The 20,399-nt window shown below is 35.6% G+C and overlaps 1 protein-coding gene across 1 annotated transcript; it reads left to right on the forward strand.

Annotated features, from left to right (window-relative positions):
- The first annotated feature begins 1,928 nt into the window (after nt 1–1,928).
- On the forward strand, nt 1,929–13,154 carry stap2a (signal transducing adaptor family member 2a). The gene is made up of 11 exons (XM_028472131.1): nt 1,929–2,227; nt 4,147–4,218; nt 6,411–6,530; nt 8,343–8,399; nt 8,490–8,641; nt 9,831–9,962; nt 10,046–10,115; nt 11,230–11,332; nt 11,423–11,518; nt 12,332–12,460; nt 12,545–13,154. Exons 1-11 carry the CDS (start codon nt 2,120–2,122, stop codon nt 12,592–12,594), a joined length of 1,089 nt encoding a protein of 362 aa, XP_028327932.1. The 5' UTR covers nt 1,929–2,119; the 3' UTR covers nt 12,595–13,154.
- The last annotated feature ends 7,245 nt before the right edge of the window (nt 13,155–20,399 follow it).

A 20,399-nucleotide genomic window follows, 5' to 3' on the forward strand; every position in this document is an offset into this window, starting at 1 on the left:
TTATCATTATTACTATTATTAATGATCAAAAATGTTGAGTCATAGATTACTAGTGAAATTTTCAATGTCGACTGTTTTATTGTCATAATTTAGGACCAAAAAGAATCAGCAGTCTCATGTCAATGTTTTTGTTTCCACAATTAACTATATGTGTAAGTTAGTCTAGTCACATATCTTTTTCTTTTTTTTAATGGTGATTTCTAAACCATTTGATGTTTATCGCAGCAAAAGACCAAAATCTGAAAAAGGGTTTTCTTTTCTCAGGCTCCGTTGATGCTGCAGGCAGTGTCTCTCTCTGTGTTTATTATGCTGGATGACAATGAATTGTCTTTTTTTTTTTTTCTTCGCTGGAAAACGCTTTGCTTTCATTCCCAAACCTATAATTAAGAGCATGGGATTTATTCTGAGGCAAACTCGCAGCTTTTTAAGCAAATAGAAATCGTGTTGTGACAGTTTTATTTTGTGACAGATTTACAAACAAAGGCTGGATTCAGTTTCGATTAGGTGTTAAAAACGATGGGCTGTCAGGGCATGGGTTCTAAACTCTCTCCTTAGCTTGTTATACACCCCCCCCCCCCCCCCCCCCCCCCAACACACACACACACACCCAAGTCGCCTCACTCATCTCCCCCATGTCTGTTTAAAGTGGGAGTGGAACGGACAGGTCTTTACAACACACAGCGGTGGATTACGCCCTCCCCCCACCAGCCTTTATTCACCACCTGCCCCCTTTTTTTTCTCATTATCTGAACCCCCAGCTCAGTTTAGTCTGCTTTCATTGTATATGTATACCTCTTAATATCATTCCTGCATGTCTACTCAGTTATTCATGTATGTAAGGGGAACCAGGAGGGAGGGCGGGGCCTGGGATGACCAGTAACTGTGGTTCAGGTGTGGGTTTACATGCCTCATTACACTAAATCACAGAACCAGCTGTTTAATTGTCAAAAGTCTAAAAGCTCGGCTTGAATGTTTTCGAACAAAGGGCTAAAATTTGGTGAACGCAATTTGTTGTGCCTTTGCAACAATAGTAGTAATAAAAACTAATAATGACGAATGAAGTATTAACACTTAACTTTACTATTTCTGTGTAAGAATGTGTCTTAATGTAGTGCCTTGTTTTTGTAACTGTGACACTATGGAGATGATTTAACGTGGGGGGGGGAGGTTATCGTTTAGGATGTGTGATTTACCTCGATACCTATTGTAATCGTATATGTTTATTATACTTTGTGTGAAAGGATGGCATTTTTTTCTCTCAAATAAATGGTTATTTTCAATTACGCCTTTGACGTTCAATTACGTCTTTGATGTTTGAGTACGTCTTCGATTATCCATGTTCAGTTACAGTGACTGGCCTTTCTTTCCAATTAAAATCAAATACAATTACGTCTGAAATAAATAACCCCTTAAAACAGACATGAGCAACTTGCGACCCTGGGGCCACGTGTGGCCCTTGGTCTTATTTTGTGAAACCCCCAAAACAAATTCCCAAAAATTGTATTTCAAGAAGTTGTAAGGAATATAACATCTGACATAATACACAAATCGAATGCAGAAATCGATTGCGAAATGCAGAAAGTAGGCTTCACAAAAAAATCCCAAAATATAGAAAATGTCTTGTAAAACACAATATAATGACAAAGAAAATTGCACAAAAATGAGAGGAAAATACAGAAAGTGACCCCAAAAACGCAGAAAGTGACACATAATTACAAGAACAGAAAAAAAAAAAAAAAACATTTTATCTCCTGCATTGATGCTCAGATTGGTCATTATTCTAAATCCCAACATGAATGTTGTTAATGTGGCCCTCGGATCAGATTCAATGGCTTTTTGTGGCCCCCGCTGTGATAGTGGCCCATCCTTATATTAAACCTATAAGTCAATAAGGTGTGTCTGGATGACTCCTATCGCAGGACAATCTTTAATAATTTATGATAATTATTCCCCCCCAGCAGTGATGATGAGGCTCAGAAACAGCAGTTTTAATCCAGCTGTTGGATTAGTGCCACAGCTGTCTGTCTCATCAGGAGGAAAAGGCGTGTCACTCAGTCCCTGATAACCCCCCCTCCACCCCTCCTCTTTGTCCTCCATCGGTGCCCAGTCCGCGACACTCATGGCGGCCGCTCCCGTCAGGCAGCGCTCCGGATCGGGGAGCCTCCGGGCGCAGCTCCCGCCCTGCTACTACGAGGGTTACCTGGAGAAGCGAGGACCGAAGGAGAAGGTGGGTGTCCACCATGTTGGTTGAGTCAGTGCATGCTTTAACTACAGACAGACAGACAGACAGTGGTGGTCAGTCGGTGTGAGGGCGTGGATGAGGCGCTTTTCATTCACACAGAACTTCCTCTTTTCGCTCGGACGGGCGAGGCTGCAGCGGTGTCCGCTCGTGCAGGCTTTCATTATGACAGAAAAGGCGCGTGACAGTTCAATAAAGTCAAGAAACGAGCCATGTCTCCATTCACGACACATCCTCAGTTCTCATCAACATCTGGCCATCAAAGATTATTATTCCTCCAAACAAACCAGAGATGGAATCAATTACATTTTTCAATTATGATTATGTATTTGATTATAAATGTTCAATTGCGTCTTTGATTATCCATGTTCAGTTACAATTAGTACTTTGATTATCCATGTTCAGTTATGATTGTCTTTGATGTTCAATTACAATTACATCCTTTATTATCCATGTTCAATTACAATTTTGCTTTGATTATTTATATTCAAATACAATTACGTCTTTGATGTTCATTTATGATTACATCTTTGATGTTTCACAACGATTACTACTTTGATGTTCAATTACGATTACGTCTTTGATGTTATATTACAATTATGTCTTTGATGTTCAATTACCATTATGTGTTTGATGTTCAATTTTCGATGATCTCTTCGATGTTCAATTACGATTACATCTTTGATGTTTGATTATGTCTTTGATGTTCAATTATGATTACGTCTTTGATGTTCAATTACGATTATACCCTTGATTACCTATGTTCAATTACAATTTAGCTTTGATTATCCACGTTCAATTACAATTATGTTTTTGATGTTCAATTGCGTATACATTTCTGATGTTCAATTACAATTTTGTCCTTGATTATCCATGTTCAATTACGATTAGTTCTTTGATTATGTATGTTCAATTACAGTTACGTTGACTGCCATTTTTTCCATTAACAATTGAAATTACAAAAAAAAAATCCTGAAAGTCAAATACAATTACATCCTCAATTAAAATTCAATTACAATTAATCTAAATTACTGAGCCTGAAATAAATAACCCCTTAAAAGTGACCTTCCCCATGTGTTAGCTTTCTGTTAGCATCGCTTATCATAACTGGTCAGCTGTAAAATACATAAAAGATAAATCATTCAGTCAGTTTCTCTTTTTTATCCATGAAAATATTAGTATTAAAATCTTTGTTGTGCATCTGAGCCTTTTTTGTGTCATTATAATAAAACCTGCATTTCATTTATTTATTTTTTAACGTAAAATGGGAAAACTGACAGTGGGAAAACTTGATGTTAAACATATTTTAATAATTGTTAACTATACGTACATTATGTATAAGCCATAGAACTATAACATGGTTCCTCAGGTTTGCATTTGGTTAAGATGTAATTGACATTTTTATAAGAGAAGTCAATTATCTGAACTCAATTACATTTCATTTAGAATTACATCAGCAACAGATTTTTAAAATTATTTTAATTAAGTCGTAATTGTGAATTATTATCTATTCCATGATTACAATTATAATTTACAAACACTGACAAGTGTGCATCTCATACACTAAAGTGAAATTGAGTGTTTTGGTTGTGTTTATGAGGTGGTGATGAATGAATAAATGAATTGATGAACGAATGAATCGATGAATGAATGAATGAATAAAGGATGTTGTTACTCCTCCTCTCCCCCAGCTCTCATTAGGCTCCATCCATGTAATGTGAGCCTGGCTCAGGTGCAGAGTTGATCCATACTCACACACTTCCATCCTCCTGGGACAGGAAATGACTGAATACTTAAAAGGGGTGGGGTGGGGGGGGGGGTATCCATTACACAGATGTGTCACCACCATCACCACCACAGTCGTTCATCCCTATTTTACTCGTTTATCTTTGTTGTCCCTGAGGCAGGCCTCCAGGCGACTGTGGACGTGTCTGTGTGGGAATTCATTGTATTTCTTCAACAACGCAAAGGACACTCATGTAAGTCACTGACTGTGTATCTATGTTTGTTTATCTATCTCATAGACTGGTCTCACACACAATGGAAACACATTTACTTACTGTACTTTTCATTTTTTAAACCTTCCCTCTCCTGTACAGATGTTCTGTCAAAGCGCAGAAATTACTAGGGGTGGGACGATGTACGATACTGGGCTCACGATAACGATATGACACAATATTTTTTGGAAAGGGAAAAATTTCACAAACTCTGGGAAAACCCAGAAAAAATACACAAAATGACAAAAAACAAACACAAGATGACTACACAAGAACACATTCTGATGAACTATGGCCGGGCCCGGGGAACGTCTCCGCACCGAGTAGCACGTACCATGTTCCCGAGAATTCAGTCAAATGACTCTTGACATCCACTCATAGAATATCCATGTCAAATTAAAGCCCAATTCAAGGAGCATTAACGGAGGAGCAGTCGTTCGAAAAATGGGGCCCCCGTGGCACATACGGAGTAATGGGCCAAATTCATATATTGGTATGTGTCAATGATTCGGTACCACCAACTGACGCAATATTTGACTCACAAATAAATGACAAAACAACTTTAATGGAAGTTGCTGAAAAAAGGGGGCCCCTAATCGTATTGTACGAGGCATAATCGTAATCTGCGTTGAATTACCTTTGAAACAATATATCACGCGACCATGTTCCCAAACATTTGGAAATTACCGGAAATAAAAAAGGGCTCTGAGCATCTCATCATATTCATTGATAGTATTCATACCAAACTTCATTCCAATCTAACGAGAACTAACAGAGGAGTAGTTATTTGAAAAATGGGGCCCTCTGGCGCCCCCGTGACACGTACGGGGTAACGGACCCCATTTATATATTGGCATGTGCCAATGACTCTGTACCACCAACCTTTGTAAAATTTGACTCGCAAATAAATGAGAAATCGACTTTCAATTTTTTTTTCTTAAATCAAAAATCGGGCTCTGAGCGTGGATGCGTACACATCCATAGATGATAGCCACCACATTTCAGCCTGATCTGTTCACCAATAACAGAGGAGTAGTGATTTTAGTGAGTTCGGTAGCCCAGCCTAATAACAGAAAAATAAATAAAACAACAACAGAAATACACAGAATAATAGAAAACATATATGCAGAGAAAACACAGTTACACAAAATAACAAAAAACGACAAAAATCAAATGCACAAAAGTCCAGAAACGCATAAAGCAATTCTGTATTAATGCTCAGATTGGTCATTATTTTAAATGCTGACATGATGATGATAATGTGGTAATTTAAATAATAAAATGAAGCTTTTTCCTAATGAACAGGAATATTTTTTAAATTATTTGGACCTTCTTTGCACAGAAACGATCCTCATCAGAGTTTTTATGTGTTGATGTTTCTACTTTTACACATCGGACATGTGTAAGATCTGAAGCGGTTACGAAGCCTGTGGCTGAAGAGTTGATAATCAGAGGTGTGATTATAGCACTTCTTGGTTTGTGACATGTAATTATATTAAGGGTTGGACAAGATATTGTGAAATTAAAACCTCGTCGATGGTAAGATGCATGTATTTGACATGGTAATGGGCTCATTCTGTCATTTTAACACATTTTCACAACATCTGCACACTTCGGTCTCAAAAAATTCTGAGATTTTTCCAAATTGTTCTGTTGAAGAAGTCGCATAAAGAAAAGTTGTTTGATATCCCAAGAAAGAGTCATCTTTTTATTACTGTATATAAATCAAAACTGATTTCTTCTTACATTCCCACATGCAGTTATGGGTTATTTAAAAAGGATAGAAATATTTCTTTGAAAAATGTTGACAGCACTTTTTTTTTTTTTTTTTTAAATCAAAAATGTTGCCTACAGGGCATCAAAATGTTTGACTGTGAAATGTAAACATACGTGATAAATGTGTTTTTAATGTTCATAAATCTGAATTATAAGGTCATGGTAGATGATTTTCTGAATTTTATTTCAAAAACTAGCATTTTAAATTTTGCCCTCATACAAAGAATTGGATTCATTGCATTTTTAAACATCAGTTGTTCATGATGATGGTTTTAGAACTGGCATGAAATGTGGCACTTTTTGAACTTTAAATAGTAAAAAAAAATGTTTCATTTGTGCTATTTATTGAGTTGGAAAAGTCATAGTATGTAATAATACGTGTGTTCGTCCTTTAACAGTATGTGGAGAAACTGGACCTCAGTGGGTCCGTGTCCCTGAAGGACGACTGCAGCCGGGACAGAAACCTCGAAGCAGCTCGACTTATTCTCCGCATGAAGGACGGAGAGACCAAACTCACGGTACGTTATGGGATCAAATTAGGATCAGAAAGATTTTGTGTACGCAAAAAAAAAATCAGTGTAAAAAAATTATTTGTGTTTTGAAAACACATTTTGTGTCTGCAAAACTGCTTTTAATCTGTGTATCCTTCGTTCTTTGGTGAATCCATTTTAAAACCAAATCAAAAATAACAAATAAAAGGTGCGGTTATTTTGTTTTATTGATTTAAAATCAAAACAGAAATACAGAAAAATCAAAAACCAGTTAAGCAGCGTTTTTCTGTTTTTTGTGTGTGTTTTTTTTTTTTTAAATCTTGTTCTGTGTGTGAGATATTTAGATATTTATGGGGAAATTAAAGTCCACTAACTGAAGTCCACTACACCTGGTTTCCCTCCACAGGTCCTGGACCAGGTCTCCTCACACAATAGAACTGTTTAGGATTTATTTCATCAGTTTTCTGGTTCTGATCATGTTTTCATTCAGTCTGTGGATGTTTTAGCTCATAAAAAGCTGCTCATGTTTATGTTATGTTTTATGGTGTTATGGTCCTAATGGTATCCAGATAAACTGGAGATTGACTGAAGGACTGTGAGGCTGGTGTGAGGAACAATAGATGTTAGAACTTCTACCATTTGACACTTTTGCAAAAACAATTACAGCTTTTTTGAGGGCAGTAAAAATGTTTATTTTGCACGTTATAAATACGCTAACAGCAGCCAGTAGATTCATTACACCATCTCTGGCTCTACAAATCATGTGCATGTTTTACGTCACAGTAATTTTTTGGTTTTGATTTATTTATGTATTAATATCATTTCAATTCACCAGTAATGTGACTTATTTGTCTTTTTATGTCCGGACTGGGAGCAAAACTCCGCCCAGTCACCAGTTTATCTGGATACTATTTGGACCATAACACTGCTCAGTAAAGTTGGCAGATATTTGCAGATTCAGACTTCCACCATCAATAACTCTTTAACGAAACATCATCTACACATAAATTACGTCTTTGCCATCAGTGTGAGGTGAACAACATGATACAGGATCATTTTTTTTATCAAACGCAGCAGAATAAAAGTCTGTGTGGTGAGATTAAAACATGAAGCTCTCGTCCTAGTTTCCTGGTAAATATCCAGATATCTCACAAACAGAACCAGATTTCATTTTAAAACAGAAAAATGCTGCTTGTTTGGTTTTTGTTTTTTCTGTTTTCCTGTTTCTGGTTTTAAATTAATAAAACAAAAAAAAAATCTGTTTTTTCTAATTTTTTTTATTTGTTTTTGAAACGAAATAACCAAAGAACGAAGGGTACATGGATTGCTTTTGTGTATGTGTGAGAACTTTTCTCTTACAACTACAAAACCAAATACAGAGATGAATTGAGACTCTGGTTTAATTGCGTTTGTGGAGCAGCCAATCAGCACTGAGCTTACTAAACACCATTGGAGGGCCACCCGCTGGAAACGCCCCCTTCCTCCTACATTGCACGATTAAAAAACGGCGGAGTGACATAATGCAAGTGAACAGGTGAGTTAATAAAGGGAGGGACGTGGACGTGATGTTTAATTATTAATGACAGTAAACAGTTTAAGCAGCTGCATGCTCGCTTTGTAGTTAAAGTTCTCACACACAGTAAAGCTATTGTGCAGACACAAAATGTCTTTTACAAATACTAATGATTTTTTCGCACAGATTTTTTTTGTGCACACAAAACATTAATTTAGTACGTCACCACTTCAGCAGCAACAGTACACACACACACACACACACTTACAGACAAACAAACATAAACATATTTCCACGCTGACATCTCGTTTTGTTCTCTTTTCCAGGCACCAAACTTAGAATCCAGGGAGCTTTGGAAAGGCTTCTTCTACTCAGTTATCGATGTAAAGAGAATTATGTTTGATATTATGTTCTCTGCCTTCCTGGATCTTGTCTGGTCTTATTTCTCTATTCTCTCTGGTGTCCGACCGCAGCTGAACGTCCCGTCCTGCCTCACGCTGCTGCCAGGTCAGCTGCAGATGTTGAAGGAGGTGGTGGACAAGGAAAGATCCAGACGGAGAAGTCGTAACCCAGCACGGGCTCCTCCTTCCCCTCTCTCTGTTCCCTTAGTGGGGGAGATCCCAGCGTGAGTGTCCCCTCAATTATTATCACGTAATTCAGGGGTTCCAACTCATTTTAGTTCAGTGCTACTTCCCTTTATCGTGTATAAAATGAAATAAATGTATGTACCGGTATGTAGAGTATATAAGGCACCAGCAATAGGTGACAGGTAATGACTATATTTATTTAATTTGGGGAAATATTGTCAAATTATTTAAAAATTGAAACCCCTACAAACATACTGTAGAGTTTTAGTGAATTTGTGATAAATTTAATGAAACTCCACTTGAATAATTGTATAGTTCTACTGCCAAATAAATCTGTTGAATTTTTTTTAAAAATATTTTAAATAAAGTGTATTATTTTGCATAAATGCCAATATTTATGTTTGGATATGATAAGGGGATTTACAATTACTCCCAATTTCTGCTTAATTTCAATAAATAATTTCAATGAAAAGTTTTGATTTTTTAATATTGTCTTGAGCTTAAGTTGCCATGGAGTTTTGCCAGATATTTGAAACCCCTTTACTGAGATATCTACAGCAACGTTTTGTAATTTTTCATTTTTTCTTCCCCCCGTGGGCCAATTTGGATGTTTTAAAGGGCCGGATTTGGCCCCCGGGCTTTGAGTTTGACACAAATTGACACGTAATTTTTCCAGAAAGTTATCTTTGTCTTTTTTTTTAGTAATATGTAATTTTTTTATATTACTATTTTCTCAGGAAATGTACTTTGATCTTCAGTCAGGAGATCAAAGTAAAATGTTTATCTTCTTATTCAAAAAGAATACAGAAAGAACTTTATGGAATTATTACAAAGAAGTCAAGGACACATCAAAAAGCAATCAGCAGATGCCTCTGAAAAAGACTGGCAGTTGACAGTCAAAACATGTCAGGAGATCAAAGCACATTTCCTGAGTAAATGAAACCTTAACATATTATTCAAAAAGAACTTTCTGGAATGACCATCAGAGATGCTAACAGATGCTAACACAAGAGGAAAGTTACGTTTCATGGGATTATTTATTAAACGCTTAGTAATTGTGATCAATTGAATTTGAACTTTAATGTAATTATAATTTACTTTCAGTGGAAAATAATAATTTTAATTGTAATTGGGACACTGTAATCATAATTGAGTTGTAATTGAAGATGTATTTGTAATTGAAAAATGTAATTGAGCCTAATCCTGTGGGTGTTTCTTCTTCTTCAGGTGTTTTCGTCCAGTGTCTAGAACAGAAGCTGAGGTTCTGTTAGAGAGACATCCAGACTGTGGGAACATGGTGCTGCGTCCAGGCAGGGACGGATGCTCTCTGGCCGTCACCACTAGACAGGACCTCAACGGGTACGTGTGTGTGTGTGTGTGTGTGTGTACGTACACGTGTGCACCATGTCATCACTGACATCTGTTTGTTCTGTTTCCTGTAGATCAGTGTTTAGACATTACAGAGTCACACAAAGAGACCAGGGAGGTTACGTCATCGATGTTGAGAATCCTGTAAGTGATCGATGAAAGAAAACTCAAATAAATGTCTCGTTTCTGCTCGTAACCATATTTTTAAAGCAGTTAGTCAGAATTTAAGACAGATTTGACTTTCACAAGTATGAAAAATATGACTGTGCATTGATGTTTAAATAGGTTTAATGAGTAGTATTTTACCTGCATTCATATATTCATTTATATATTATTTATTTGTCAGCAGGATTACATCAAAAGTACTTACTTTAATGGATTTCAACTGAATTTTAACAGATCGGATCCAGATCGCATTTCATCGTAATTTTTCAAAAACATGAGGGTGCTCTCATAACAAAAGAATATAATATATAGTATAATATACCAACAATGCAAAGTAACCAAAAAGGACAATAAAATGATCAAATAAAACACCTTTAAAACATCCAGTTGAATAAATATAAATATAAGTGATTAGATTCAAGTGCTTTAGGTTTTTATAGAAGCAAATGTTAATTCTCGGGGAATGTCATATATATTTATATTAAATGTTTACACTATTGAAGACATTCTAATAATTTGTTTGTCTAATCTTTTGTGGCCAGATTAAAATATGTATCTATTATTTTTATATGTTTTTTTTTTTTTTTAAATACACTGGCACAAATAAATTAAAATTAAATGAAAGTGCTTTTACTGATTTTCAGTCAATTCAGATTTCTAAAAAGTCATGATAAATGTTCATGAAAAGAATTAACACTAAAGCATAGAAAAGACCAAAAAGGAAATGTTTAAAAATAAATAAAACAATAAGTATATTATTATGTGTGTGTCCATGCATTTGGACCTACTGTATGGTTATTGTTTTTAACATGTTGTCTCAAACAATATAGAAAACAATTGGTTTTTCAATATCAGTGGAAGAACTGTTACCGATGACAACTGATATTACATATTATATCAAATATCAGCTGCTAATATTACCCATCCCTATTTTAATATGCAAACCATGTAATTTTATTCATTTTATAGACAACTATCTCAAAAGATGTGGTAAAAATATTATACAATGAAGAAAAAAAACAATTTTCACAAGTTTAATGAACTGAACTGGTACTCTGATATATGTATATAATATTATGGCTTCCTTTGGCAGATTCCCTGTGCTACATTACATGATGTTATTGATGCTCTAGTAGAGAAGACAGCAGGGACTCTTCAACCTTTCCTCCTGGAGGAGCCGTATGAGGAGAATATCAGTAGGGAAACTTTTACAGTTCATTACTTAGTCGTACGCGAATTTAATGGAGTTTAAAATGCTTGATTTGTTGTTTTTGTTTGTTTAACAGCGTATGTTTCAGCCAACGATGAAAACGGAGAACGAATCCTTCACAGCGCACCCTCCAGCCCCCTCCCCAAAGCCCCGGCCCTGCCTCCAAAGCAAGGTTAATATTGGTTTACCTAAAGCAGGGTTCTCAACCTTGGAGTCAGGACCCCATTTGGGGTCGCGGGACACTGGGAGGGGGTCACCAGATGCCTTCAAGAAACTAAAAATAAACAATTTGAGCCCATTTTTTGCTTATTTTTGCCCTTTTTCTGCAACTACACCAAACTTGCCATATTTTAACTTATTTTCATCACTTTTTTTGCCATATTTTGCTCCTTTTAATGTATTTTTCCTACATCAATCCCATTTCTGCCACCTTTTATGCTTTTAAGACATTTCCAGCACTTATAAACCCTTTCCACCACTTTTCCACCTAATGTCACATATGTTGACTCATTATTGTCACTTTTAACCCTCTTTTCAACACATTTCATGCTTATTTCTTTAAACCACATTCACAAATTGCCATGCCCATTATTGCCAGTTTAAACTTATTGTTCCTACTTCTTAAATGACACTACCTAAATCACTCCTAATCTCTGCCACTCTTAAGTAGATACAGTATTTAAACATTGGATCCTTTTTTTACCACTTTTTCTGTCCATTTTTATCCACTCTAATGTGCAACTTTTAACCAATTTCTGTGGTTTTTAAAATCCAATTTCACCACCTTTTCCACCATTTTTGGTCACTTTTAACCTATTTTAATTCTGATTAAGACAAGGATTTCCATCTTTAAAATGACTATAATAATAATAAACTTCCTGGATAACAGTGGATATTATTCAAATAAAGAAATAAATGTGGTTATCACAGATTCATACATGTTGACAAACACTGGATATTATCCCCTACTTTCATTGTTCTACAGATCGGTGGTCCACTAGCCCCCTGCCCAGGTCTCCAGCTCCAGATCGTCGGATTCTGACCTCATCGGTTCCAGCGTCACCGACCAATCCAATGAGGAGACTGATCCACTCCCCGTCTCCTCTCACACAGTGTGGGTACATTGAGTCCTGTACTGGGTTTTTATCTTCAGTTTAAATACCTGGATTCTTTGTTTTCCACCATATTCCTCCTTTAGCGTTCAACGATGAACTCAAAATGAAGCTGGAGAAGAGACGAGCCAGTTAAAGACGCAGTGATGCCACACCATCTCAACCTTCAGTGCCAAACCCTCTCGTCACCGCAGCTACTCATCCTGTGCCTTCAGAGTGGAAGACAACGGACGGCAGACCACCACGTATTTCTCAAGGCACAAAAAAAAAATGGACCACGGGTTCATACTTTTGATCTCAGTTTTGGTTGTTGAAATTCATCAGCGTAAAAAGGCAAGCAGAAAAACACTGCAATCATGTGTCAAACTCAAGCCCTGGGGACCAAATCGGCCCTTTGGGGCATCCAGTTTGGCCCCCAGGAGAAAGTAACAATCAGAGAAAACATGAATTATTGAGTAAATTAGCAACTAATTCATTTGTATAAATCTCAGCCCCTCCAAATACTCAAATTCAACTTAACTTCACAATATTTGACAGATGGCACTAAGTTTTAATCTCAAATCGTTAAAAGAACCCCCAAATATTCCACAAAATGTTCCTAAATATTTTTTTTTTTAAATAGCCACAAAATCAGGGAAACTTAAAGTCAAGTTCATTTTGGCTTCTTTTTGAACAATTTATTAAAGTTTCTTTTATTCAGACAACTTGGAAGTTTACTTTGATCTTCTGACATGTTTTGACTGTCAGCCGCCAGTCTTCCTCAGAGGCGTCTGCTGAAAGAACTTCCAGCAAGTTCATTTTGTCTTTTTTATTAATTTCTTAAGGTTTCATTCATTCAAACAACTGTTCCTCAGGAAATTCACTTTGATCGACTGACACGTTTCGAATAACAACTGCCAGTTTTTGTCAGAGGCATCTGCTGATCACTTTGATGTTTCACTTTGAAGTTTCCTTGACTTCACGTAACAATTCCAGCAAGATTATTTTTGTCTTCTTTTTGAATAATATGTTAAGGGTTCCTTTAATCAGATAACTTTTCCTCAGAAATTTAAACTCAAAGGACACATCAAATTGATCCACCAGACACTTCTGAGGAAGACTGGCAATTGAGAGTGGAAACAGGTCAGGAGATCAAAGTGAAGTTGTCTGAATAAAATAAACCTTGTCATATCAAAGTGAAACTCCTCCAGAAACTGACACCTGTCACTTATTGCTTGGATGTTGTCGGTGCCTTACAGACTTCACATATCATTTACAAGTGGAAGTGCAAACTAGAGCCTTATAATGTTGAACTTACCGGTACGTTTTCTACACCTATAATGTGAATTGAGATCAAAGTGGTCAGTATTTGGCCCCTGAACTAAAATGAGTTTGACACCCCTGCCATAAAGTGTTCTGATAGCCATCATCTTGACTTATACGCTTGCCTAAAAATTGTTTACAAATATAACAGCTGAACCAATAGCAGACCACCAGCAAAGCTTTATGTTCTCCGAGCCAATGTCTGCATCCTGAGCCATGATAACACTGGAAAATGTAGGAACAAACACGGACAGCCAGAACAACAAACTACAGCACAAACCCCAAACAATTTGAATTTTCACCAATTATGAGAAAGGGATTTTTCCTTATTTTTTGCAACTGATCCCAAATCAGTATAATAATCATAGTGCCATGATTATTCACACTTTCAAGGCTTGGAACACATTTATATCCTCATTAATAATCATACAGTAGGTCTAAATGTATAAAAACCCCCATTTTTTTAGAATAATTGTGATAAAATGTGCTATCCAGATCCGATCCAGATAAACTTTGGGGGATTCATTGAAGAACCAACCCGACAAATGTGAGTCAATTTCCATAAAGATCAGACAATTACGAACCGAGATATGAATTTTCTTTGCAACTGATCCAGAATTGGTATATTGATCTAGATCCCTTCCAAAATTGAATGGAATCTTCCAGTATGTAAGGTCTATCTTTGGCTAGAATAGCCACAGAGAACATCAAAGGAAGAGATCAAAGAGCAGACACTTCGGAGGGAGAAAAAAAGATCAAATTCACAGACCGAGTGTGAAGTAGCCCAAAGCTGCAGATAAGAGAAAGTGGGAAACCGTTATAGGATGCAAACTCAGGCTTCATTGACCCTGTAGCTGGCCACCTTTGATGAGGGTGTCTACAGTGGTGTTTGAAAGGCCGAAACACCCCCTGATTCAAAGGAACAATACTGATGATGTGTCCTAAATTTACTTCCTTCTCATATCTGACACACAGCTCCCTCAAATTATATACCTTTTGGCACAAATTACGGTTTAACATAACGTTAATTCTGTTAAAATCTGTGAAGTACTTTTTATGTATTCCCACTAATAAATAAAGTAAAGATGGCTAAAATATGACCTCCTTGGTGGAGGTAGAAACGCTAGCACAATTGAGCTAAAAGAAGCAGAAACGGCACAATCTCTGTTTTCTCTTGTGTGACATGGCTCCTTTAGCACTCGTTTGTACTGTGAACTGTTTCCCTATGACCTGCTACTGTGTTTGTATTGTAAGGCAGTGGTTCTCAACCTTTTAAGCCCACAACCCTCCAAACTAAAGGTGCCGGAGAGCAGGGACCCCCACTGTAGCTGAAGGTGGTTGAACACAGACATGAACATTGAAGAACAGCCATGTGGAGACAGAACCATCTATAAGGGGGAATAAAGGGGAGAGATTTTTGGGGTCCATCCATAAATATTTATCTGAATAATATCCACTGTTATCCTGGAAGTTTATTATTATTTGTGCCATAGTATATTGTCATCTTAAAGATGTAAATCCTTGTTTGGTGGAGTTGCATTAAAAAGGGTAAAAATGGGCTCAAATTGTTCAAAAAAAATTATTCTTAGTTTCTTGAAGGCATCTTGCAACTCCTTACAAGTGTCTCCTGACCCCAAGGTTGAGAACCCCTGTTGTAAGGTGCTATGATGAGTTTTCCAGTATTCCCAGTATTCAGACCAGCCTCATGTGAAGATACCCATTGCACAATAATTATTGTGGTTAATAGCACATTTTTGCAAAAAACTTTCCCTAAAATAACAAATGGACAAAAAAATAATAAATCCACTCCGTCGTCACTGTTTGTACATGATGTGTGTAAACATCTTTATCTCTGTCTGAAAACAGTGTTTGTTAGATTTTGAGTGCATTAAAATCAAATGGTTGTGCATGGATCCTTTGTTGTTGTTGTTAGTCTCTTTTATGACAGCACTGGAACAAATGTGAACAACTGACAATAAACCGTCCCAACACTCAGTCTGTTCTGCTTATTGTAACGTTTTAGGGCCTCATTCAACTAACTCAGCACTAATAAAGTATTTGTAACTACACTTTAGATACAGTTTTATTACAGACTTTAAAGGACCAAGACCAAGATTGAGAACATATTTTAGACAATTTTCCTCCCAACTATGGGTTTTTTAACCCAACAGGTTTTGATGAACTGGGCCTGCGGAACGTCTTCGCGCCAAATAGCAAGTACCACGTTCCCGAGAATTCAGTGAAATGACTCGGTTCCACCAAGTAAAACAAATTAAATTGTGCAACATAAAATCATAATCTATGTTGAATTACCTTTGAAACGTTATATCACATGACTATGTTCTAGGGATGTAACGATTCACTCAACTCCCGATACGATTCGATTCACGATACTGGGTTCACGATACGATTCTCTCACAATTTATTTTACAAAATGGGACTGTAGACAATTTTTTTTTTTTGGGAAAAAAACTAGAAAATACTGTATTATTTTCCTTTTACATTGTTTTGATGAACTATTCAAAACAATGTAATTTAACTAAAAATACATCTTGAATGAAATAAATAAAGGAATAATAGAAATGAAAATGAAGCCTATTAATTTAAATTCTGGTTCTATAATAAACGATGCAAAACTGCATAATAGTTCTTTTTCTTTTAAAAGTGCAACTGAAAATGTATTTTGTGCCTTAACAATTGGACTTTAAAAAAAAAAAAAACCGTGATTACACTGATTTACGTCATATTTGTTTGGACCAGCAGAGGGCGCTGGTAACACAGTGGTCGGTTGGCATGCAGATATCTTGCAGTGAAGAGAAGCTATGCTAGCAGACAGAGCTAATAGAAAAACGTGACTTTTACAGATATTCAAGTAATATTACAGATATTCTTTCGGTGCTAAAGGGGTAGTGAATCATTTATTAACATATTTAAGAGTAGAAGGCGGCCAGAAAGAAAGTATTAGGAGACTCCGCCCGCCGCCTACACTTGTGGATAGCGCCCTCTGCTGGTTAAAAAAAGTACTGTGATTCAATTTTCAAAAAATCGATATCAACCGTGATACCTATGAATCGATTTTTAACTGCCTTACGATTAATCGTTACATCCCTACTATGTTCCCATAAATTTAGAAATGACCTTTCAAAAAGGTCTCAGAGAGGCTCTTGACATCCACTCATAGAATGTTCATGTGAAATTACCACCCGATTCAACGAGCATTAACGGCGTAGTCATTTGAAAAAATGGGGCCCACTGTTGCCCCAGTGGCACATTTGGAGTAATGGCCCCATTCATATATTGGTATGTGTCAATGATTCGGTACCACCAACTGTCACAATATTTGACTCACAAATAACTGAGAAAACGACTTCAATGAAAATTGCCTAAAAAAGGGGGGTTGGGCCCCTAAATGAATTGTGAGGCATAATCGTTATCTATGTTGAAAAACCTTTGAAACGTTATATCACAGGACTATGTCCCATAAATTTGGAAATTACCGAAAACGAGCTCTGAGTGTTTCATCATATTCAAAGGAGGAGTAGTCAATGACACATTCGGGGAAATGGACCCCATTTATATATTGGTATGTGTCATTTTGATGTCCTTTTGTGTATTTTATTGTTATTTTATTTACCTTTTGTGTATTTTTCTGTAATTTTGTCATCTTTTTGGGGAATTTTGTTGTCCTTTTATGTATTTTTGTAGTGCTGTCATTTTGTGTAATTTGGTTCTTTTGTGTAATTCATTTTACAAAACTTTTTTGTCCTTTTGTGTATTTCATTATTTGTTTTTTGTTGTCATTTTGTTCCCCTTTTGTGCAATTTTGTTCCTCTTTTGTGTATTTTTTGTCATTTAATTGTCCTTTGTGTATTATTTGTTGAATATCCGTTCTGACATCATAGTTGTTTTAGTTTTAGTCTAGATTCAGCCGATTTACTGTAGTTGTCGGCAAGAACTTCTATTTGTACTGTAACTTAACTATTATTTTTATTCCCTAAAAACCAAAACAGACATTTCCTGTGATCAGCTCATGTCCCGCCTCTTTACCCTACCCTGCCAAAAACTCAGAAATAACCCCTGATTGGTCAGAATTAGCTCTGATTAAGTTCACATTTTCATATACTTTAATTTAAATATATATATATATATATATATATATATATATCTCAACATCATGAATACATTACAACCACAACCTGAATACAGATGTTCTGTGTAGTGCAGTGAATGGTTCTTAGCGTTGATGGTAATTAAAGTCACTGGTTTCACTGGGGAGGTGATGACATTTGTCCTCTCACAAGAACAGCGTGAAGCCTTCACAGCTGGATAAAAACAACAAGCCACACTATTTCATTATTTGTGACAAACAAAAAAAAAAAACATAAAAATGACTCAGAAAACTCAAAACAAGAAAAAAAAAATTAGAACTGCAGAAATTAAATGATGAAAAACATAAAAAGATGACAAAACCCTTTGTTTTTGCCTGTGTTAATGCCAGAGGTGAAAGTAATGATAAGTTTCTGTAATTGAGTTTTTTGAGTATATTTTTTCAACAGTAATTTTACTTGTACTTATGTACATTTTAAAAGAAGTAAATTACAGTACATTTCTATACCTAAACGTTACAGAGTAAATTATTATGTTTTGCTTTAAAATGATTAACAGACATTGTGAAACTACAAAAAAATCAAATGACCAGACAACAATCAAATGCACATCATAGCGACCAATCAGATTAAACGTAATGCATTAAATAGAGGTTATTTTCTCAGTTTTAAAGTTCTTTCCACTGGTGTTATTTTATTTAAATATAATAATAATTCTACATTTTCACAAACCTTTTATTTTATAACAGATGCCTTTGTGAAAAATATATTAAATTACAACTGTGCAAAATTGTCTCTTCTTTTTTAAGTTTCTACTTCAGATGTTTACTTTATGTAAGGGAACCGTACCAAGATTTATTACCAACAATAAACATTGGGGAGTGAAAGTAATTAGTAACTTTACTTTGAGTACTATTTAATTGAGCTACTTTTTACTTGTACTTGAGTACAATTTCAATCAAGTAACAGTACTTCTAGTTGAGTAGAATACACCAGAACTCTTTACACAAGACTACGACAAGAATTCAACCAAAAATACTCAAAACATCAGAAAAACACACAAGAAGTAGAGGTCGACCGATATATGGACTTTTTTCAATATCGGACGATTTTTTATTTTTATTTAGCACTTTGAGTAGCCATTAAAGGAAAAAAGAAAGAACATAAAAACATCCATTCGGATGTATGAATATACAACAACAACAAAAGTAATAATAATAATAGCATGTGCATGGGAGAGGTAGAAGCCAATAGACTGAGAAATAAAAAGCAGATATAATAAGATAAGGATATAATGTAATAGTGCCTGATCAAATATCCTTGTCCTATTATATCCTTAATAAGATCAATATTTTTGTTCTACTTGGTTGTGTGTACAGGTATATTTAAAGTTCAATAAATTAAGCGTTTCACAACTCTGTACAGCACTTTGTGATTTTATCTGCAAAAAGCGCTTTATAAATAAACTACTTACTTACTAAGAGTTCTATTGGTGTATTAAATTTAATTTCTAATATATACATTTATATCATGTGAGTGTTTCAATTGTCTTTCATAATCAATGTGCTAAAAAAAAAAAAAGTATATCAGCCTCAAATGTCGGCTTTATATATCGGCCATCGGATGAATTAAAAAAAAAAAAAAAAAAAAAAAATCAGAATCTGCATTGCCCTTTGAAAATCCCATATTGGTCAACCTCTAACAAAAAGACTACAAACATACAAAACACAACAAAAATACACCAAAAACATACAAGATGACTACTGAAATACACAAATATCACATAAAAGAATCCAAAAACACAAAACAACAACAAAAATACACCACACGACAGAAATAAATACAAAACGACGACAAAACTATGCAAAAAAAAAAACTCTTTGTTCTCACCTGTGTTAATGCTCAGGTTGGTCGTGATTCTAAATAGGGGTGGGAACCTCTGGGTACCTCACAATACGATACGATACACGATACAAAGCTCACGATAACAACTATCTCACGATATGACGATACTGCGATTATCGCTATATTGGTCAGAAATCAATCTACGATAATCTATGACATATGAAGAAGAAAAAAAATTACGTGAAAAAATACAATTTGTATTTTACTGTATATCTCTGAAAGACAATAAATTTAAAAAGTGTCCTATGAACAGTGACACTATTTTAGTGCAACATTTCTGTAAATAAGTGTCAACATACCAATGTAAACTAATAAGTATGTCTAATAGTGCTTTATGTAAACAATAAATAGGGTCTTTATTACCAGTGACATCATTATAGTGAAATATTACAGTAAACAATATATTGGTTCCTTCAACAAACAGTGATAACATTTCTGTGACGACGTACCTGCACATTTTAGTGAAAAAGCAGAAAAGGTTTTGGAAAAAAAAATCAATCGTACGCTGACATGAATGTTTATAATGTGGCCCCTACAGTAGTTTACACCCCTAACATTCAACCTGAGCTGCTTTATTCATAATACACCACTAGGGAACAGTATTACGTCACTATTGTTTCTGTTAGAA

Source organism: Gouania willdenowi, chromosome 17 (assembly GCF_900634775.1).
Source record: "Gouania willdenowi chromosome 17, fGouWil2.1, whole genome shotgun sequence".
Lineage (NCBI taxonomy): Eukaryota > Metazoa > Chordata > Actinopteri > Blenniiformes > Gobiesocidae > Gouania > Gouania willdenowi.